At 35.4% G+C, this 24362-nt stretch overlaps 1 protein-coding gene and 1 long non-coding RNA gene across 2 annotated transcripts in view; both read left to right on the top strand.

The window, feature by feature from the left end:
• LOC126980031 (uncharacterized) overlaps positions 1–23795 on the top strand; it is a 95531-nt gene extending 71736 nt beyond the window's left edge. Inside the window, exon 2 of the long non-coding RNA XR_007732944.1 lies at positions 23411–23795. This is a non-coding gene — a long non-coding RNA (uncharacterized LOC126980031). The remainder of the gene's footprint in view (positions 1–23410) is intronic.
• On the top strand, positions 711–23795 carry LOC126980029 (sodium/potassium-transporting ATPase subunit beta-2-like). The gene is made up of 7 exons (XM_050829658.1): positions 711–856; positions 15806–15934; positions 16623–16745; positions 17279–17457; positions 17716–17820; positions 19846–20014; positions 20792–23795. The coding sequence occupies exons 1-7, from the start codon at positions 724–726 to the stop codon at positions 20899–20901; spliced, it is 948 nt and encodes a 315-aa protein (XP_050685615.1). The 5' UTR covers positions 711–723; the 3' UTR covers positions 20902–23795.
• Positions 23796–24362: the final 567 nt, after the last annotated feature.

Below are 24362 nucleotides of genomic sequence, written 5' to 3'. Positions count from 1 at the left end.
ACTCCGCAAATCTCAGAACCGCATTCTCCAAACGGTTTGTGACGGGATGCCTAGCAATATTTTTTCATATTGGCTATCCTGTGCATCAAAACAAAAATAGTAAATAAATGACAGTGCCATGACCAAGACGCCTGGGAAGAGCTTTATTAACCTTTCCAGATAGATTATAAGTTTTTGTGTATATTTTACCTTTTATCTTTATATAATGTATTAGAATATCACTACTTTTATATAATGTACTGTAATGTATATTACAACTTATTTGTTTCATAATATGTATAGTGGGTAATTTTGCCTTTAATAAAAACTTATTATTACTATTATTATTATCAAATATTTTAAAGTTCCTACAAGTCGTTTTCTAGCTACTCGGTTACAGATTGTGCTCAATTTTGTCTATTTTCATCTTCGATTTGATGCCAATTATTTCTTGTTAAGATGATTTGTTGATTAAAATTAAAATTATTAATAATAATAATTTAAATAAATAGATAAGAAGTTCATTTGTTAAAAAAAATAAACTTTAAATGAATGTTAATTACAACACACAAGGTAAGAAATAAATTGAAGTATTCACGACTTTTTACTTTAACAATTGTACGTCAGTATTGCATCTGTGAGACAACGATTCGTAGGCATAAAAGCCTCTGCGACTTGTCTACAGACGTAACGATTTCGTAGCTCACAGTATAGAGTTCAGTGCGAGTGCACGCCCAGAGCAAGATGGGTGCCGAGGCGAACGGAGTGGTCAACTACTGCAGGAGACCTCCTCACAGACCCTTCCTGCAGAGGATCAAATACGCGATATGGAACCCCGAGGAGAACAAATTCCTGGGGCGAACTCCTAAACGATGGGGTGAGTTTTGGTTAAATACTTTACAACATTCACGACACAATTATAATTCTAAATAATACTGTATAAAAATATTACATACGCATTAGGAACAAAAAAAGGATAGTTTTTTTTTTTTTTTTTTATTTTATTTAGGCTATGATGCCAGTTATAAAGTAGAAATTTTTATATTATATTATTATAAGATATAATGATAATGATAAAAATAATAAATATAATGATAGAGAAGTTTTAGAGAATTTCTCGACATAGACAGCTCTATTTTTAAATATTAGAGTTTTAATAATCATAAAGTTAACATATATGTTGTAACTTAATGCAATTCACTGGCAGACCTGGGTCAAACTGGCTTATCAGAGAATCTCACACGAAAGTGAGATGGCATTTATCATTACTTATATCTAAAATACATTCTTTCAGTTGCATTATTTTGGATATTTTTCATGATATTAGAAATTGATTTGTTATTTTTTTATTTAGATGAATAAAAATTAACGGTTATAGTACCTTATTTCCAGATCTGAAATACCGAAACATAAATTAATATAATTTGCTCGGTGAAACTTTATTAATGATGTATGGAGCGCGGTTAATTACTAACTATCAATGAAGCCTCAAGTTCAGCTGATATAGAAAATACGCAACAAGTTGACCCTGCTATGGTCCTTCTATAATTAACATCAAACAATAGCCGGCTAGATTATGGGTACCACAAAGTATATAAACATTATTGTGTTTCGGTCTGAAAGGCGCCGTAGCTAGTGAAATTACTGGGCAAATGCGACTTAACATCTTATATTTCAAGGTGACAAGCGTAATTGTAGTGCCGCTCAGAATTTTTGGGTTTTTCAAGAATCCTGAGCGGCGCTGCATTGGCAGTAGTACTAGTAATGGGCAGGGGGTTTCAATTACCATCAGCTGAACGTCCCTCGTCTAGCCCCTTATTTTCATTAAAAAAAATAGATTCACGCGATCTTGAGCGAAAACCTAATTCTATGCAGAGCACTTCGTAATGTGGACTTTTGGATTCAACGAATATTACTTAATTCGTTTTTAGTTTGAAAATGCCTAGTTTTAACAAGTTTTTAATATGGTTGTAATTTATGAATAGACATTCAAACCAGCTTTCAAACGAATTACCGCTCGTAAATAGTAATTGTTTTCTAATACTCAGTAAAATAAATGGTTTCGTGACTTTATTTAAGTGTGGCTTTACGATGATTTTAAATGTATCTCTATAGTTCGCATACCGTTTTAGGTTCCGTACTAGAATATAGTTCGGAACATTGACATTTTCAGTCACAGTCTTAACAGTAACAACTAAACATTGCTAAATTTAATTTATCTTCTCTGGAACACAGGTAACAATTATTAGTGTGCGTCGACATTGTTATAACTATTACAATTATAATAACTAATACTTTAATATTATTATGAAAAATGTAATTTTCAGTGTTTAATAGATATCGTAGGAGAGTTTGCACTATATTGAAATAATTTTTGCATTGGTTTGCAAATACAAATCCGGTGTTTGTTGTTACGCCTCGCGACTTTTACACACTTTGGGCACTTGGATTTTAATTTTTTGCTATCTTAGCCAGATTCGACTGAAGTTCATGTATCAATCTATTATGTTTTTTTTATATTAGAATCAGGCAAGTTATAGGACATCTGAATACCAGAGGATTAAATGATAATAATATACTTAGTCTCTCTTCAAATTTGTTGAGTCCAGTTGCCGTCTTACGAGGACAATCATTATGAATACCTCCTTATCGTACCTGAGTTGCTGGAAGGCATGATATGAAAGATCCGGACTCCAAAGTTGATAAATACACCGTTCCCAACTTCTAACTCATGAAAATCACAGCAAGTTGGCTTTACACACGCAAGTTATGGGATTGAAATTCCATTTCGCACGACGCGCCACAAGTTAGGATATCATCCCCACCAGCTGGGTGTGTGGCGGTCCTCCACAGTGCGGTTTTCAAGGAGCTTTCTCCCTCGTACTACAAAGCTGTGGAATGAGCTTCCTTGTGCGGTGTTTCCGGGACGATACGACATGGGTATCTTCAAAAAAAGCGCGTACACCTTCCTTAAAGGCCGGCAACGCTCCTGTGATTCCTCTGGTGTTGCAAGAGCTTGTGGGCGGCGGTGATCATTTAACAACAGGTGACGCGTACGCTCGTTTGTCCTCCTATTCCATAAAAAAAAAGATTTGTTGAAAGCTAACCTAGTAGCTATAGCCAGCCGTTCCTTCAGCTGCGCATGGTGAAAGGTTGGAAAACTTCTTCTAGGCTCTCTATTTGCTTCGATCTAGTGCCGATAATTGCAAGACACAGCATAGAACCCCACGGTTCTAACTAAATTAATGAAATGTAGTACACGTCACAGTAAACTTTTCAAAGAACTCTTTATTCCGTAGACGATAATAAGTCGAGTGTGGATTTGAAAAAGCTTCGTCTACGCCACGCGGTATTTTCAGATGATATGACAAACAAACAAGTTACATTCAAAAAAGGACGTATAACATCAGCAAAGATCCTCTGCTTCCTATGAATGCGGCAATCCATCAGGTGACGGGTCACCTCACGGCTAACGCTCGTTTGTCCTCTTCGTTTTCTAAAAAAAAAAACAAAACATGAGCTATTTTCCTCCAATCAAAATTCCTATAAACGTTACGGTACATCTATATAAAGGCCTGCAGTATGCTTGACAATCCTCTTGTGTTTTTCCTGCTATCCCAAGAATATTGGCCACATCGCAATAGCCCTCATGTCCAGTCTGATGCCCTTGATCTCGTGCAACTCATTGCGTGTCTACTACCGCACTTATCACGGGGAGTATCTCGAAGAATATTTGAATAGTATTTTTGGTGATTGTGATGTTGATGAGGAAAATTTAATTTTATGTCAATAAAATATTTTTGATTTTGTCTTTGACTCTGTTTGCCCTGATTCTTGCCGCTGAATACCACGTTCACACGACATGCCATAAATTTGGATATCATCCTCACCAGATGGAATGTGTGTCGATCCTCAACAATGTAGTTTTCTAAGAATTTTGTTACACGTGCATCAAAAAAAAAGTGCGTACTTTTATTTAAGGATGGGTAGAAGATCAAGTGTCTCAGTTGGATAGTAAAAAAATCAATACCTTGTCGACCTTCGAGATGGCAGAATGTTCTAGACATAAAAGTCCCTTAGTCGTATCGGCTAGAGAATACAGCAGACTTCGGCAGATGGTTTCACAGCACGTGGCGGTGCGTGGCTTAAACATTCTAGTGAATCAAACAGTCCAGAATGCTAGGCATCAACGTGATGCGGTTAAAGTTTCGCATTTGCCGTGTTTTTTGGTGAGGATGAAAATACATTTACGAATATAGACCCCTAAAGCGGGGCCCATATGTCGGCCTCAGTAAAACCCTCCTCTAAGCTTATAGCCCTAAAAGCTTTTTCAGTGAATCCGGGTGGGGGCCTAGGAGGCCTCTCATTTTGGCATAATGTCCGGTGGCTTGCTTGTATTTACTTGAACAACTCTTCTCTGAGACCCCCCATCTTTATGCATATCCATCGCCGATCGGAGATGACTTGATCGTGGATAATACCAGCCGCTCTTCGTTGTATTTGGTCATATGGAAGAAGCTGGCAAGCCCCCACTCCGAAGTAAGACAGTCAGTACGTGAGACCGAATTTGCGCCTAATATAAATGCAGGTGGTTGGTTGTAATAAAAAAGTCGTGTATGCAAGATGACCCAGATGACTGTAGTAAAAGAACGAATATTTGATTGATTCGATACGCCAACGCTCAAGCAAGATATTTGTATTAGGTACAACTATTTTCATATTTCCAATACGTACTTGGCCGCATTTTGTTTATATACCGGCTAGCAACACTCAATGAAAATCGCTACATAAAAATTTGATTGAAGTTGGATATCCAGGCATTTACTGAGAGTGTGCAGAGCTGAAGTAATGGTATATATTACGTGGTGAGTCATAGCTTTCAGCAGCTATTTCCGATCGGCCATAACTCAGATTTGTATGAACTAGCCCATTTCGTGTTGCTAGACTCGTTCACCGAGATTTTTATCGTGTTATGCTTTCCTTAACTCAGTATTATTTGATGTAGCGACTCCTTGTATTTGTATCTATTATAGAATCAGTTATCGCTTATTTATATATTTCCAAGACCCCTGTTTTTTTTTTATGAAAATAAGAGACGAGTCGAGCAGGACGTTCAGCTGATGGTAATTGATGCGCCTGGCCCATTACAGTGCAGTGTCGCTCAGGATTCTAGATAAACCCCAAAAATTCTGAGCGGCACTACAACTGCGCTCGTCACCTTGAGACATAAGATGTTAAGTCTCATTTGCCCAGTAATTTCACTAGCTACGGTGCCCTTCAGACCGAAACATAGTAATGCTTACACATTACTGCTTCACGGCAGAAATAGGTGCCGTTGTGGTACCATAATCTAGCCGGCATCCTGTGCAAAGGAGCCTCCCACTGGTAAATTGTATTACGAGTATATTTTAGTGATTAGTTTCTAAAACTTAATTTGTTTCGGGAAATTAAAAATTCAAAAAAATTATGTTAAAATTCAACCATAATTCAAATCAAATCAAATCAAGTCAAAGTTACATTATAAAGATAAGATTGTATGGATTGGAAGTTTCTTATCAGTTCTTCTCTTCACGTCAAGGCCCCTTGACAATGTGATGTCGGTTTAAAGATCATTTATTCTTATTAAAAACATTACAAACTGTCACTTACATGAGAACAATATTTATAAATAACAATCTATGAATCCTCCTTATGATAAACATAGGTATAAAACTAAATATAAGTGTTTGCACTAGAAAAAGGAAGTATCATCTGCAATACATTTCGCTAAACGAAACTTGAATAAAATAAAAGTGCCTGCATCTTTGATATCCGAAGATAGTCCATTGTACAGTTTAGCACCTTCATATGTAATTGTTTTCAGTCCATAATTGGTCCTTGGCTTTGGTAGTATGAAGTGATTATTGCGTCTATTTTGTATTTGTTTCTTTTTTATAAATGTTAATTCTGAATGTATCTGTTTGTATATAATTTTCCTAATTAGTATGCAGTTTGTGTATTTGTATAACTGATGTAGCTTCAGGACGCTTATCAAGTATTGTTACAATATATTATGTTATTGTCATTCCTTTGGTAACTAAATATATTTCTATTCTATTCTACATATAATTCTATAGTTTATTTATTATTAACTAGCTGACCCGACAGACGTTGTTCTGTATATAATAAATAAAATAATGTTTTTATATGAATTTGTCAATAATATATTATCATAACATCAAAAATTACTTTGTAAAATATGCACCCTGCTGTCGTAATGACATTGTTTCACAGCAGAACTGTCAAAACGTGCGTCTATAATTTCTCTAATAGAATTTATGTATGGACACATCAAAGGAAAAACAAATTTGTTGTTTTTATTTAATTTAGCAGCAGCTCTGGACTAAAATTAGCCAAATCGGTCCAGCCGTTCTCGAGTTCGTTAGCGAGACTAACGAACAGAAATTCATTTAAATATATATATAAATTACAACTATTTTGTAACAGGTGTTGAGCTATCATAAAAGAAGTGGCAAGAAACTCATAGCTATTCTTTTAAATCATCATTTACAACTTCAAAATTTTTCAATGCCTCACAAATAGTCGAACATCTCGTTAATAAATTAATAAAATATATATTAAATTTAATAAATTAAAAATTTGGTTTAATAGATCAGCTGGGATTCCCAAAGTGGACGACATTGACTTTTTGGGATCTAAATCGGTTTCCCTTGGGTCCATAATAGAAAATTGATGTTGGGGGTCGACGAGGTCTTAAAATCGTCCACGATTAATTGACACACGATTTTATCTGTAAATTTCAAGATGTTGTGTATATGTTGGGTTAAGTGTAGCAACTTTTTATAAGAATTACAGATATTTTAGTATGGTATATAGTTGTATTTGAAAAAAACTGACTTGACTTGTCAAAAATTTGATAAGCGTGCATTAGTTCGTACAAAAATTCGGCAAGTAAAGAAAATATAAAAACAAAACTAAAGAATAGATTCTTAAGGTATGTAATATCGTAAAAATATATAAACACCTAGCATTTGGGGTATCAATACATTTTGTTAGAGGAGCCTCTTAAAAAAGAAAATCCATTTAATAAAACACTTTTAAAGGATTAAAACGCGTGTAATTGTAACGGTTTTACATTAGATGTTTGCGTAAAAGTTACATTTTTATTTTAACTAAATAAAAATGTAACCATCTGTGTACAGCAAATACCACCTCCGAGGAAATAAATGGCGCTAAACTTGATAATGACAACTATGACAAATACTATCTTTGACTCACTTCATCTGCAGTCCCCCTGAAAACGAGATCTGGAAAGGTCTTGAAACGTCGGGTTAACTAAAATAAAAATGTAACTTTTACGCAAACATATAATGTAAAACCGTTACAATTACACACGTTTTAATCCTTTAAAAGTGTTTTATTTAAAAGAAAATCCAATAATGAGATCACTTGGCGTTTCGTAGAGACGTCGCTTCATTGTGTGTCTTCTACCGGGCTACCACGGGGAGTGTTTCGAATAGCTGTTTCACCTGATTCATGCCGCCGAATTCCACCTTCGCACGACACGCTACAAATTAGAATATCATCCACCCTCTATCCACTCACCATCTCGATGTGTGGCGTTCCTCCACAGTGCAGTTTTCAAGGGAACGTACAACTGTGGAATGAGCTTCCTTGTGCGGTGTTTTCAGGACGATACGACATGGGTGACTTCAAAAAAAGCGCGTACACCTTCCTTAAAGACTGGCAGCACTCCTCTGGTTTTGCAGAAGAGTGTGGGCGGCGGTGATCACTTAACACCAGGTGACCCGTACACTAGTTTATCCTCCTCTTCAGTTCGTTTGTTTGAATTTTCATTAGTAACGTGTAACTTAACATTTTCATTTATTTGACTGCAATGATAATTTGTCACTATATCAAACAGTTGATACAATATTAAGACTTGATCAATATATTATTATATGTAGGGTACGTGAGTGGTATGTAAATATCGTTAACGTCTTGGTAACAAACGATGGTGGGTGGAGGAGGGGGGGTTAAGGGGGGATGTAACGACCTCTCCCCCGAGGGTAGGGCTCTATTTGAAAATGTTTGCGTCAACGTGGCTAATTGATTATAGATCAAACTAGATTGTTATATGTTTGTCTGAAGGTGCATACACTTAGAATATGTATAGCCGAGTGGTTAGCGATCCTACCTACTAAGCTAGAGGTCCCGGGTTCGAATCCCGGTAGGTGCAAGCATTTATATGATGAATATGGATGTTTGTTTCCGAGTCATGGATGTTTAAATGTATTTATGTATGTTTATATGAATTTATGTATGTTTAAGTAACTATATTGTATTAAATATATAATTGTCTTGTAACCCATAACACAGGCTATAATGTTTAATTTGGGGCAAGATAATTTGTGTAAAAAGTGTGTCAATATTATTTATTTCTTATTTATTATTTATACTTACACCTAGATAACTTGACAAATCGATAATGTGTTACCAATTATGGTGTAATATTAAAAAAAGTAATTATAGGCGTGACTGACTGTTTACGACTTGTTAATCAGAATCGGTTATAGTAACAATAGTAACAATAGATTCTATGGTGCTGTAAGTATCTCCGTTGGAGATTATCTCTCGCGTTTTTGTTTTTTTATACGCAAGTGTATTGTAAGTTTATGGTATAATCAGATGAAGGACTTCAAATACAGATATTTTTATTCAAAATAGGATGTGATATTACTTCTTGAAAGTCAAAAACTACCACCCATTCTAAAAAGTATGCCTCAGACCTTAGAAGAACGGGCGCAACAAACTAAGCCTTTTTTTTCATAAAAAATATGGTTACAAAGTAATGCCGTACAATTAAACTTATTATTTAATAGCCTTAGGGCGGTCGCTCCATTCCCGATCTATGGTATTATTAAGAAAGTCATTTATGTTATAGCAACCTTTATCACACAAAAATATTTGTTTTACAAATATTTTGAATATCGCAATACATTTGTTTTGAACATTTTCTGGGATCTTATTGTAAAAGTTTGACAGAAATGTCCGCTTTTCTTAACACTGGAAGTAGAATATGGTTATTGTGAGTTAGGGGAATAATTCCATTAGAATTTTATTGTTAAGAGGTAGTTATTACCACAGATACTACAGTTGCCTTCTAACGGCCGTTCCCAATATACTATCTACAGATAGAGATAAATTACTACTTTCTACTGTCAGTAATTAGCTGTCAATAATCTGAAGCTGTCCCAATATACGCGATAAGTCATTCTTATCGCCTTATATTGGGACGCGTGAATTGCAATTTCCATACAAACTTCTATTGCTGGTAAGCTATTCGTCGTCCCATTGACACACAGCGTGTACGGATAATGTGAGTTACCGTCGATAAGTTTATTGGGACAGAAAAGTCAACGATAGTTACGATTTTTATCTCAAGTAAGAGATAGACTGAATATTGGGAACGGCCGTATAGATTTTAATGAAATTTAGTATACAGATAGCTAGCGATCGAGATCGGGCGAGAAATCGATTTAGCTACGTCTCAATTAAAAAAAAAATAGTATTATCCGTGTTTTAATGAGAAAAATCTACAATAACATTAGAATACAAAGGTAAATGTTGCTATTATATACAAGACTATAATAGCTCAGATGGGACATTGGGTGATCCGGAAAGCAGAAGACCCCGGTTCGAATCCAAATGTCCTATTATTTTTTATTGTTCAAGTTTTATCAAAAATCCGAGCAAGGCTCGGTCGACCAGATATTTACTACTTAAACACGACTCGTATATTGAATGCAGCACCTTACAAACTATTTGAATGAATTGTATTTGAATTTGACTTTGAACTGCAATTCGATACCTTCACGTAATAAAGGATTCCTGTTTATGTACGGAGCCCTTAACATTGATAATTTTCTGTCGTAATCGAGCCCATGTAATTAGTTCATGATGGAAAAGTTCTGAGCCTAAAAATAGGAGAGTGATGATACACACCTGTTTTCAAGAATTGAGTAGAAAAGTAAGTGTCATTCTTTCTCAAGATTCTACTAGGAACAGAAAAATTTAATAAAGCTAAAAGTTGACTACAATCAATATTACTTGATAAAATTTTAAATGTAAAAATATAATCACATCTCAGCCGAGCCGAATTATAAATTAATATGAATAATCCTATGAAATAATAACTATTGTATGATTGATGTTAATTTAAGTTTGCTTGGGTTGTATATCTTTTTTTAGTATAGTACAGTATATTATAATTGTTACAGAAATTAAAACGTGAACTGACTATGTATTCCACTATAAGTTTGCATGCCTTATGGGTTAGGATAAGAGCAGCTGTTAATTATAAACCAACAACATCTTATTATTACCTTATATTGCAAATAAATATGATTTGATTTGATTTGAAAAATTCTTTATTGTGAACTCCTTCCCATTACATATCAGTAGGATCCGTCACTATTGCTCCATTTCGACCAGAGATTATTTTGCTAAATAAATTAACGCAATAATAATTGCTATGTCAGCGCTAGAATGTTTTTATTTATTCCTAGATTTATTTTGGCAATAACACACCGAAAGAAAGTTGCACTGGTTTTGATTCAACTTTTTTATTTTTATTTAAGAGGACGACAAACGAGCGTATGGGTCACCTGGTGTTAAGTGATCACTGCCGTCCACATTCTCTTGCAACACTAGAGGAATCACAGGAGCGTTGCCGGCCTCTGAGGAAGGTGTACGCGCACGAAACACCGCACAAGGAAGCTCATTTCTACAGCTTGGTTGTACGTGGAAGAAAGTTCCTTGAAAACCACACTGTGGAACGCCACACATCCAGATGGTCAAAATGATATCCTAACTTGTGGCGTGTCGTTTGAAGATCGAATTCGGCGGCAGGAATCAGGTGAAACAGCTCTTCGGAACACTACCCGTGAAAATGCGGTAGAAGACACATAATTAGCGACGTCTCTACGCAACGCCAACTAAGTATCATACTTCACTACCATTTCTCCACTCATCTTACTTAAACACATGCACAAAATCTTTCGAGTTATTAAGTCTATGTGCCAAAAAACATACAAAACCATTTGAAATTAGACCAGTCTATTTTATTCCAACATCGCTAGCGCACTCTATGTTGTTGCGAAGTCTATAGTTCTGCGAATCCCGCAGGTTATGTTAATGCAGTCAGTAAAACTATATTTTAGTATGATTTACGTAAGTGTATACAGTAACCACAAGCCAGGGCCGTCGGTTCTATTTCCAACGGCTACATTTGATCCGCGTCATTATGTTTGCATTACTGTGTATGTGCAAATCGAGGCTAAATAAAGATCTTACATACATAGACCTAGGAATATTTTGAACGTTTGCAGGATTCAAATCAAATCAAAATCGCTTTATTCATTTTGGTCCAAATATGAATGCCAAATATTTTAGCTTTTTTACACAAAAAAAGGTGTAATGAGAAGAATTTACGAGAAACTCATACAACTCTTATAAATCAATATTTTCAGCTACAACGTCTGATAAATTGTTTTAATTAAAATATATGTAAAGTTTTGCAACAAAAATACTCAATGCCCTGAACGAGTGTATCAAAAAAAAACGTAAATTCAAAAATAAAGACACGAGTTAATTAGTACCTTCAGTAGACACATAAATCTACACACACCGTAAATAAATAAAGGTTTTATGCGAGTATTTTATGAACGATTTTAAATATAAATATATTGAAATGTAATATATTATATTTTAAAGACATGAAGCAGATTTTTCGATAAGAGTATATCCAGCCACCAAGAGTAACACTCGTTCGCGAGCATGACGCATGAAAAAGCCATCACCTCCCACATTTTAGGGAAGGGAACGACCCGCCTCACGACGCAACCACAAGCAATGGAATTTATCGAGCATGACGATGTCTGACAAAAGAACTCAATCAAATAACACTTATTACTCAAGTTTATTTGTGTTTAAAGTACTATTAAATACAAAAGAACCAACGGTGAAGGTTATAGAATGAAAATGTCGTATGTAAAATAGACTTACCAGCTCAAGTAGAAAAACATATGGGAAGTAAACATGGACTGACTTGGAAATTGAAATATTTTTTGATATACTCAAAAATCTAGATCTTGACAACCTACTAGATCATGTTAAAGTTACAATAAATCCAAATAATCCCCTAGAAGTAGAAAATAATCCCCTAAGAGTAAAAAATAATAATATTCAAAACTACAATAATGGTTGGTTAGAGTTGGTGAGTACCACCTAATAGAGATATTGTGGTTGGAGTAAAAATAAATTGTTTTGAAAAGAGCTCCTGAACGTTCTGAGCTAATCATATTAGAAACCTATTCATAAGTAAATTTACAAATTAATGTTCTCGTGCAACGGTTGGGTAGGATTACGGTAATTGCCTTCGTGGCGTGTGTGTAAGCCTAGAGATTTTTATTTATAACATAAAGCGCTTATTACACCACACTGAATTTAGTCGTCTGAACTCAGTCGTTAACTGAATTTACACATATATAATCGCATTCAGTAAGCTAGCATCCTAAATTCAGAAAAAAGGATGGCTTCTGACTGACTGAATAGGCGTTTTGCTTCTCATCATATTGTCCTAAATTTATTTACTGAATCAGTTACCACTTGAAGCGCGACGAAGTCGGACATGTCGTATACGAGGATGGGTCCAGTATTGTTCAGACACCGAACTGCAATAAATTAGGATTCTTAATTATTCAGTTAGTCAGAAACCATTCTTATTTCCTAATTTAGGATGCTAGATTGCTGAATAGGATTATGCATGTCCAAATTCAGTAGCGACTGAATTCAGACGACTAAATTCACTGAAGGAAAGTAATGAGCGCTTAAGGATGGTTTCTGGCTGACTGAATCATTTGACTGAATAAGCGCTTTATTACACTCTATTGAATTTAGTCGTCTTGATTCAGAAGCAACTTACAAATTAGAAGCTTCTGATCACACTGTCCTAAATTCAGTTACTGAATAGCGACGACGTCTATCGTGTGGTATACGAGGATGGCTAGAGACACCAAAAAATTTGTCTTTGCTAAGCCCTGGCCGTTGGCTCAATTAAAATAGAAAAAAGAAGAACATGGGTAGAGGAATATTTATTACTGCGAGGAAAGTTAGCAAGCATGAACATTATAGGGTTTTTAGAACCAAAGAACTTCAGAAATTATCTATGAATGTATTCGAGATCGTTAAGAAACCACTCTTATTTCTGAATTTAGGATGATAGCTTGCTGAATGCGTTTATACTTGTCTAAATTCAGTAAACGACTGAATTCAGTAAAGTGTAATAGGCGCTTAAGCGCTCACATGGTGCGATGCATAGAATAATAACGCTCAGAATGATAGTTTACATTCTAGCTTGCCCAAATAACATCACATACAAATGTGAAAATAGAACCGAACGTTTGGATAGTAACGGAAACAATTAAATATTTACATATTTTAAGTTTTTGTAATTTATTATATTTTTTATCTTTAATTCGACGAGAAATAGGGATGAAAAGTAGAGCGAAATGGTTACAAACGGTTGTCCTAGAAACTCAACCAGAAGTAGACGTAGACAGCCCAATAGGTGGGAGGAGGAAATAAAGAATTCACAGAGTCCCTTCTGGCGACGTAAAACAGAGGACAGGACTCATTAAAAGAATTAGAGGAGGCCTTTGCCATGAGGCAAACTGAGACAAGATACATTATATAGTTAGTAAGCAAATAGTATTCATATTTAAACTAACAATATTTCGATGAATTTTATCGGTGGAAAGTCTTTCTTCAATAAAATCCATTATATTTCAAATCAAATCAAACGGCGTCACTGATTTCGAACTTTCTTGAAGTGTCAAGAAGGATGAACGAATGGACAAGAGTATAGTAAGCTTATTTTTTACTTCTCTAATCATTAGAAATAAAGGCATTTACTTAGTTTTATTTTTAATCAGTAAAAATCGGTTAAGGCGACACTAAATGCCAGCGACCTTGAGCGATATGCGTTGACGGCTGCCGGCCCGCCATCTATGTAACAAAGCCAATACTTTCAAAATTCTTGCGTGGAAAACAGTTTATATGCTTACAATCCTCGTTATTCACTACTAATCTGAATAAATGAACCTACACAAAAAAGTACTAACCATAAGAATAACTTTTCTGAGAGAAGTACCAAAAAAAGGCGTCACGCCATGCCAAAAAACTTGTTTATTTAAAGAAAAGTGGTAGTTCAAAAAGGCTCGGCAGTGTTAACTATAACCAACAGCAAGCATTAGCAACCTACAAATAAGACTTAAGGATATTATGTGTAACAGGATTAAGTAGTGTTCATAGCTCGAAATGCTATACTTTCACCACAAAACTTGTCTAAAAACACCATGTTTGCGTGTTTTCTGCTTACTCTTCGCCTGAAAAGAGGGTTTACATGTATCCAATTCCCGAAGATTGTATAGCAAGCTCAAGTGATACATTTATGCGATCCTGTTACATAAACATATGTTTGCGATTGAGCCCAAATATATAGGTTGACTTTAGTTCACTCGTAGTTTATTGATTTTATTAATTTCCCGTTTCAAACTTTTGCTTATAAAACCAAAGAATGTTCTGGAAATAAACGAACTGTAGCTTATAGTAATGCTGAGTTATTATCTCCTAAAGCTAACCGTTGTTGGCTATTTTAAGAGTTCTGTACTTCAAACTAAACTCGTAACTATTATAGAATCACTTGTTGTCCGTTAGTCTGTCTGTCAAGACACACAAAGAGGTATCAAGTTGAAATTAAAACGATATACTCAAATCTACAGCCTCATGAAGCTATGATATTTTTCATACTTTTGAAACTGACATTTCGTGACCATTGCAGTAGCCTTAGATAATTCATACGTCTTGATAGAGCATCTTGCTGCTAGACAACCGATGAAAATAGGCCAGGTTTATGACTTAAGTATGCGTGACAAGCTGCGTCTTACACTCGTGATTTGTATGTTTCTTTGTGGTAGTGTGCATGCATTACTCAAAATAGAAGTTAACTGTCAACCGCAAATTCGATGTCACAATCAATCTAGAAGTATGAATGATCTAAGGCAGGGGTGCTCAAACGGTCGATCGGGATCGACAGGTCGATCGGGATCGACAGGTCGATCGCGAGTGGTTTTTGAGTCGATCTCGAGAAAATAATCCGGTATGATAAACTAAAATCGGTAATTACGTACCATCTTATTGAAAGTATGCTCAGGACATGCAGTGTCACGCTTCAACATCCAAAGTCACTCTTTAGTTAAGCTTAGAAATTTAGAACGCGTTTGTTTTGTAAGAACCAATAAACTCGCAATTTTGAATAATAATTATGAGTTTTTTCATTGACATTTAAGAGCAGACCTACACTTACCTTGACTAAAAAAATGCATAATTTGAGCAAAACTAATATCTACGTCACCGGACACTCTATCTAGACGACAATCCTTCATCACACATACTTGAAGCCTCTCAGAGCCGATCGATCGTAGTCTACAAATTTTGAGGTAGATCGCCAGCAGTTCAAGCTTGAGCACCCCTGATCTAAGGCAGTAGCACGTTTTCAGGGGCTCACTGGCGCAATCGTTTTAGTCCTTTAGATTTTTTTTTATTTAAATGTTCACTCGCGTTAATCAAAGAAATTAAAACATTAACAATAACGTTTAATGTAATAGAAAATCTGGAACGGTATACTATACTATATTCCTCTGTATAGTTGATACCTACGTTATGTTTGCAACGATTCTACTATAAATATATTATTATGTTTCAGGTGTCATCGGTCTGATATACTTGGTGATGTATATCTGCATCATCATCTTCTTCTCCCTCTGCATGTGTGGTCTACTGGCCACCATAGATGAGAAAATACCTTATTATACTCTAGCCGACTCCATTATAGGTAAGCGCCGCACATTCACCGAATAAACGACTGGAAGCATTAAAAATTATTTATTTGATGGCAGGTACCCCTCAGGTACCTCAGTTCTTAATTGAATTAAGTTAACTACATAGGTTTCCTGTACCTCTGTTTAAATGGTTGGCAAAAAATGTTAAGAATTTTTATACTCAGTATTCTGATTAAAATTAGCAGAATAAAAGAGATTATGCATCATCATTGCAGCCAGAAGACGTCTACTGCTGGACAAAGGCCTCCTCAAAGATGGTCACGACGATCGGTCCTGCGCTGCCCTTATCCACCATACCCTGGCGATCTTGACCAGATCGTCGGTCCATCTTGTAGGGCCTACCAACACTACGTCTTCCGGTACGTGGTCGCTATTCGACGACTTTACTGCCCCAACGGCCATCTGTCCGTCGAGCTATATGACCTGCCTACTGACACTGACAGTTTCGCAACCGTCTGGGATATGTCTGTGACTTCATCTTTATCTTTTTTAAAATAAAGAGACTATTATAACTTGAAAATCTGGATGGAGTAGATTGAAGAAGAAGAAATCAATAGCATTAGCGTTCATTTTATAATTAAAAAAAATATTGCCTGCTCGTGGATCGTTTCCATCTTTCCGATATTTGCCTGCGTGGCTTTTGGATTTTTATTTATACGTTAATATTTGTTGCTATTTCAGGTGATAACCCCGGAATGGGCCACAGACCAATCGTGTATGAAGAAGGAGCTTTAATTTGGTTTAAGAGAGACAACACTACCACTTACAAGAAATATATTGACAGTATCAATGAATTTCTTGAACGTAAGTAGTTTTTTTTATTAAATAATGAGAGCCGCGGGTCATCTGCATTCAGCCCAGCTTTGAGTAACGATGTTTTAAAATATTACTAATATTAAAACTATACAGTATTCACTACCCGTATACCAGTGGGAGGTTCCTTTGCCCAGAATGCCGGCTAGATTATAGGTTCCACAACGGACCTATTTCTGCTGTGAAGCAGTAATGTGTAAGTAATATTGTGTTTCGGTCTGAGGGGCGCTGTAGCTAGTGAAATTACTTGGCAAATGAGACTTAACATCTTATGGCTCAAGGGGACGAGCGCAATTGTGGTGCCGCTAAGAATTTTTTGGTTTTTCACGAATCCTGAATCCTGATCAGCGGAACCTCCTGCTCCTCTCAGCCATTATTGTTGTAAAAAAAAAAGTATACTGTATAGGAATAGAAATAATAGTCATCAAGCCATTACTTTTTCCATCGTCGAGTGCTTAGGGTTTTATATTTAAGAACATGAACTACACTTTATTCACATATATACCTGTTTTCCATTCTTTTAGCATATAAGAATAAATCTCTGCTGGTAAATAAGGGAGAAAACCAATTAGATTGTGGGGATAAGAAGCCTCCGGGAGGCCAAGTGTGTGCCTTCCACACCTCACTCCTCGGTGACTGTAACAGTGAGAACAACTTTGGTTACAGTGAAGGAAAACCATGTGTTATTATCAAGTTAAATAAGGTAAGTATTTTATTACTAAAATTGAATTTACGCGCTCGTAAGGGTTCTCGTGAGGCGCTGTGCCAAAAGGTAAGGTATCTACGATAATGAAAACCGTGTTGCTTCGCAACACAAGTAAAAAATCAGGCCTAAACGTACAATGCATACTTGGCATACACTTTGCACGGTTATTGTCTATGCGAAATATTATCAATCATCACGCCAACTTCTATACTATCAGTTGCAGAATATTAGAACTTGGATTTATTTCCCTTTCAGATCTACGATTGGTACCCACAGTTCTACGATGACCCCGGAAACTTGCCTCCCGACATGCCTCCAGATATTTTGGACTACATCAACAAGACCAAGACTCCACAAGAGGTAATTCAGGAAATTGAAATAAACATACATAAATACGTACTTAAAATCACGCCTCTTTCCCGTAGGGGTAGGCAGAGACCACTTCTTTCCACTTGCTACGATGTAAGGACATACTTGTTTCGCTTCGTCCACTTTTAATATTCCTTTCATACATGCTCTCCGGTTGAGGGTACTCTTGACCTGGCCTTTTTTCAAGACATCCCTGATTTGATCTTGAAACGTCCGCCTAGGTCTACCCCTTCCAACACTTTCATTCACACTGGCCTTATACACTTGCTTCGTCAATCGTTCTTCATTCATTCGCTCGACATGTCCAAACCATCTTAGCTTAAATATTGAAATAAAATATAAATAAAAACCCTTGCAGTACTTATACAGCAAAGTTTATGCTAACCAACTTTGTCTCTTAGATTTTCACATGCTGTCATTTCTTTCAGTAAAATTATAGTAGGACCGGATATAATAGGATATTAATTTATCCAGCATGGTGGTTCACACAAAGCTGGTTTAAATTTTTCATAATGCATGTTTAACCGTTTAACATTAACAGTTTCTTTAGATTTCTTGTTTCGCCTACGTAATACTTATTCGTCCACACTTAAACTAATTATGCATACAGAAAATGACAAGAAATCTTATTGCAAAACTAAGAAGTTTGTACATAGCTCAGATATTGTGGAAAATTGCAACAATTAAGTATTTTAATTAGACTGTCATTTAAGCTAAGTAACAGATACGCCAAATCTTATTATGTTACACAGGTACGAGCAAAGATTTTTAAAGTGAGGAGCTTTTTCATGTCTAAATTCGAAGGTACCCCAACAATCAAATGTGTTTTTGTCTCTTTTATTGACAGTTATAAAGACAGTGTGAAAAGGCACTTGCTCACATATTACCTATTGATACCAACTTAATTTTCATCGTATGTAAAATGTTAGATAATTAATACGCTTAGTAAACCTCTGTCTCTCTCCGTCTAGAAGCCCTCTTGCTGCTAGACAACCGATGAAAACAGGCCAGGTTTATTATTATTCATTTTGTGTTACTGTGCGTGTATTGCTCGAAATAGAGGTCAACTGTGTTTACCAGGGAGGCTCACATGCACAGGATGCCGGCTAGATTATGCGTACGAAAACGGCGCCTATTTCTGCCGTGAAGCAGTAATGTGTAAACATTACTGTGTTTCGGTCTGGAGGGCACCGTAGCTAGTGAATTTACTGGGCAAACGAGACTTAACATCAAATGACTCAAGGTGACGAGCACAGTTATTGTTATTATTGATCCTAACGTTGTTCCTAACGGCTTTACCCAGAACACAAGTTAACATTATTGTAGTGATAGGTTTCGTTCATGGCTTTATGTTACAATATCACGGAGACGCATGATGACTCGTATGCAGAATTTTCATTTCAGTAATTATCTTGGCATAACCCTGACAGCTGAATGTACTCAATTTCGCTTCACGGCAAGCGCCAACTAGGACGACAACGTAGTATCGAAAAAAATTATTGTTGACCCACTTTGCTGATAATTCTTTAAAAAAAAAAGGTTTATACTTTTACGAAAAAGATTGTATGACAATTGGTGGACTGTCACCTACTTGTTTTAGACTGTAGGGAAATGACACTAAGTTGGGTCACGTTTCAGTTTTGTAGAAAGTAGGCACCATAAGTAGACACAAAATTTCTGTTTACTTTCTAAATATCAGACGTGCGTAGATCACTCCACAGCCTGATTATTCGCATAATGATACATACGACAAAAAGCAAAAAAAAAAAAAGCAATTGTGTGCTTCTATGAAACCAAGATTCAAGTGATCCTTTATTTAAAAAAATACATATTAATAACAGCATAATAGAAAAAAAAGCAAACATATATATGGGGTTCGAACCTAGGTTCACAAAGATCAGAGCGCCCAGGATCACTGGGCCAACCAGACTCCGCGGCTCTCTGTAATGTCGCACACCAGTTCCTACAACCACACTAGCAGTAAGAATGTATATTTATTGTAATTTTTCATTTCAGCGTCGTAAGGTTTGGTTGTCGTGTAAAGGTGAGAGACCAGCTGATACTGAAGCTCTCGGTCCATTGAAGTACTGGCCTTACCCTGGAGTACCAGAGATTTACTTCCCGTACAACAATACCGCGGGGTACCTGAGTCCGTTGGTAGCTGTTCAGCTGTTGAATCCTACTTGTGAGTTTGTTTTGTAGATATCGAAACATTAACACAGAGAACAAATCCTCTATAGTGCGGTTTTCCAAGAATTTTTTCCATGTATTACAAAGCCGTGGAATAAGCTTCCTTGTGCGGTGTTTCCGGGACAATTCCACATGGGTACCGTCAAAAAAATCGCGTACACCTTCCGTTAGGAACTTTATAAAGGAAAGGCCGGCAACGCTCTTGTGATTCCTCTGGTGTTGCAAGAGAATGTGGGCGGCGGTGATCTCTTAACACCAGGTAACCCGTACGCTCGTCTGTCCTCCTATTCCATAAAAAAAAACGACTATTAGATTCTTGTGTGGCATCTTGACACTCAATGGTATCTTTCAAATTTTGTAACATACGCTTCGTGTTATTTTTCATTGAAATTTATTTATTTATTTTTATTTATATTTCATAAAAAAGAAAATACTTACTGATATGATCGCAGTGTCTTTTTTTATCTTGCAAAATTATTTTTACAAAGTTTTACTACGCAACCAAATTTAGTTTCAATTATTTTCAAAGTTTAACAGAATATGTGGCACGTCAACGTCACACATTGTTCGAGACTGGCTCGAGGACGCCCACTTGGGCGTTGTATTGGTACTTTGCAGTTGCTTGATGCATCTATTGTACTCGCTAACTTTTGTGTTTTTTTTTTCAATTTCTTAACTTACTCGTATAAGTCATGTTGTTTGAGCATTTTTAGAGCAAATATAAATAAGATAGATTATTTTTGCTTTTCAGTGATGTGAATTTTAATTACAGATAGTCAAATAATTAACATAAGATGCAGAGCATGGGCACCCAATATCAAGTACACTGAAAGCCTGAAGGAACGACTCGGCTCCACCCATTTTGAGATAATGCTGGATTAGGAATTGACGCCATTACTAAACAACTTCAGATCAAAATCAACTAGAGCCTGTTTCGGATGACCTCATTGAAACTGAAGCAAAAAAAAATGCAATATGCTTATCAATGGTGAAAGATTCCATTCTGGTTTCAAGTTAATCTTACCCTGTCTTATAAATAAACACAATAAAAAGTTATTTCAAGTTTAAAATTACTTCGCCTCACTGACCTCTATGATTTACCACTGGACTGGCAGGCCTTTTGTGCCTTTTTGATATTCGCCAATTTGGCGCTGTTGGCTATTTAGCGAGAGTCTGAAGACAACCTCAAAGAATAGATGGTGGGAAACTATTTACATAAAAAAATGTGTACTTTATTACGTTGATTTTTGAAGTATAAATAACAAGGAATACGAACAAAATTACTTCAAAATGCAAAAATACTTCAGAGTATTGTACGTTCCTTTGCAGCCATTTGTATAATACGTCAAAATTAGTTCTCTGGACGCTCGCGAGTGGCGCTTCAAATAGGCACAAAAAATTGTTGTTAAACATATGGAACAGTCCTGAACAACCTGTCCAGTGGTATTTATACATGTCAGTGCTTCGTCCTGTCATGTAATTCTGTAGTGACAAAGGTAAGAGAAAGACACAAAGTTTTAAATTTGGAATAAGTTTACTTCGCGTTTATTAATAACCGTATCTATAGTCTAAGGTCGAGTACACATGTAGCAAACGCTACTGAAAGAATGGTGAGGCAAGTGTAAAAGAAGAGAGAGTTCTGGCTGGATTTGGATTGCCGTTATTCTCTGTATGTACAAGGTTTAAAACAAAAAATACCGTGAAATGGAACTGTAGTCGCTTGGATATATATATGTATGAATCATGCCTTAAATCCGTGAAGTTACAGTGAAAAATACTGTTAACACAATGTAAAATTGAACTATATATTAAATACGTATTTAATATAACTTTAAATAATGCATTATATTTATTATCATTTTAGCTTATTAGTTATTGTAAGCACATATCTATTTTGATAATTGTAATTTATAAAAGAAGTGTTCACTATAAAATATAAATGAAATAATACAATGAAACTCATATAAAAATATTTTACTAAGTTTATTGTACTGAGCTGCGTGATGTGAAGAACATCTAAGTTATTTTTGTCAATTTTGTATTAATATCGTTAATGTTTATAAAAACTGTCATGTTCTATTAAAAAGATAAAGGAAAGTTAATATTTATGAGCATTGGATGGTCAGGCATTGTTCACCTTCGTCATTTGCAAAGCACCATCGTATTCGGTTTAGTTTTATGATTAATCGTTCAAATATTGTTACAAAAATTAATTTAAAAGAAAATTGAGTCCTTAATAATATAATAACTCCATGAGATTTACTCAAATTCAAATTCAAATATTTTTATTCAAAATAGGATGTGACATCACTTATTGAAAGTCAAAAAACTACCACCCATTCCAAAATGAATGCCTCAGGCATGAGAAGAATGGGCGCGATAAACTCAGCGGGCTTTTTTTTCATCAAAAATATGTTTTACAATTAAAGTAACATTTACAAAGTAACAAAGTAACATTGTACAATTAAACTTATTATTTAATAGTCTGAGGGCGGTCGCTCCATTCCCAATCTGTGGTATCATTAAGAAAGTCATTTATGTTATAGTAACCTTTACCACACAAACGTTTTTTAACAATTCTTTTGAATAACGTAATACTTTTGTTTTGAACATTTTCTGGGATCCTGTTGTAAAACCATATACATCGCCCCACAAAAGAATTCAATAATAAGTTTTGCTTACTGTGTCTGTTCTCCATTTTGCTAGAATTAAAATCTAACTGACCCAACAGGCCGGCTCCACATGGTAAGAGAAGCTATGAAGCGAAACAGAAAAAGGCGGTACGGCGAGTGAAAGAGAGGAAAGACCCTTCATTTGCCATTGTACGTTATAATATTATATGGACAAGGCCCAGACCTTGTTCCATAGATATATATTATACTAGCTGACCCGGCAAACATTGACTTAGTTAGTTAGACCGTTTCTTGTTCATTGCAACATTACTTAATTTTTTCTAAAATAAATGAATTTTTCTAAAATAAACGTAGCCTTAGTTACTCATTATTATTGTAATTGTACTAAAGGCAGCTAATAAAAGTACCGTCAAAGTTGGTTCAGCCATTTCAGAGATTAGCCGGAACAAACGAACAGACAGACAGAGAAAAGTTTAAAAAAATGCTATTTTGGTGTAAGTACCTTATTATTTAAGGTATTTTATTTATATAATATTCACTCATTTTCTTTTTTTTTACACAAATTATCTTGCCTCAAATTAGGCACATAATATAGCCTGTGTTATGGGTTTCAAGACAATTATATATTTAATACAATATACTTACTTAAACATACATAAATACATATAAACATCCATGACTCGGAAACAAACATCCATATTCATCATATCAATGCTTGCACCTAACGGGATTCGAACCCGGGACCTCTAGCTTCGTAGATAGGATCGTTAACCACTCGGCTATACAGGTCTATATGTATAGATTGTCTTGTTCGGTCATAGCAATGGTTTCTTAGCGTGGGCGGGTGTAAGGTGGCCTTGCAGAATATTATATATTTATACAATAACATTTTGGATAGGAAAGTGGGATTTTATATAACTTATGCGTATTATTTCAAGTCAATTCGTTATTGAGTGAGTAAAAAGATGTTAAATGAAGCGCAAAACTTATTATGAAGTTATGAAAACAATTGAAATTAGATAGATTTTATTCATGTTCACTGAATGTGCCTTAAATTTATTTTTAAGTAAAAGACGAATGAATGGGAAAAATACTATTGAAATTATCACTAAAATTTATTTAATAAATTACCTAAAAATCTAAGGAATGTTGTTTTTTTTGCCTCAGGCAAACAATCACCCAGAATAAAAATATAAGCAATAATTATCTTTCTAGAATTTTATATCACGAAAAGGAGTTGTTCTAGAATACTATGGGCCCTAGAATACGACCTTGTACGTCCCGACGTAATCGTAATCAACTTTTTTTTTATATTAATAATAATAATATTGACACACTTTTTACACAAATTATCTTGCCCCAAGACAAGACAACGATATATTTAATACAATATACTTACTTAAACACACATAACTTCATATTAACATACATACATACATTTAAACATCCATGACTCGAAAACAAACATCCATATTCATCATATAAATGCTTGCACCTACCGGGATTCGAACCCGGGACCTCTAGCTTAGTAGGTAGGATCGCTAACCACTCGGCTATACAGGTCGTCGAATATATTACTACTATTGAAAATCAATGTAAAGTGGGGGTGTGCTACCAGAAGGTTATACCATTTTGACCAGGGAAACGTTACACAGATTTAAAGCCTGAATACATATGATCCTTTAACCTTAGTGAGATAATTTGCTAACA

This window comes from Leptidea sinapis, chromosome 4 (assembly GCF_905404315.1).
Source record: "Leptidea sinapis chromosome 4, ilLepSina1.1, whole genome shotgun sequence".
Taxonomy (NCBI): Eukaryota; Metazoa; Arthropoda; class Insecta; order Lepidoptera; family Pieridae; genus Leptidea; species Leptidea sinapis.
This window is presented reverse-complemented; position numbering and strand designations above follow the sequence as displayed.

Coding starts and splice junctions, on each gene's coding strand:
- LOC126980029 (XM_050829658.1), top strand. CDS start 724: ATGGGTGCCGAGGCGAACGGAGTGGTCAACTACTGCAGGAGACCTCCT. Junction 15,935..16,622: donor TCTAGCCGACTCCATTATAG/GTAAGCGCCGCA, acceptor TTGCTATTTCAG/GTGATAACCCCGGAATGGGC. Junction 16,746..17,278: donor TATCAATGAATTTCTTGAAC/GTAAGTAGTTTT, acceptor CCATTCTTTTAG/CATATAAGAATAAATCTCTG.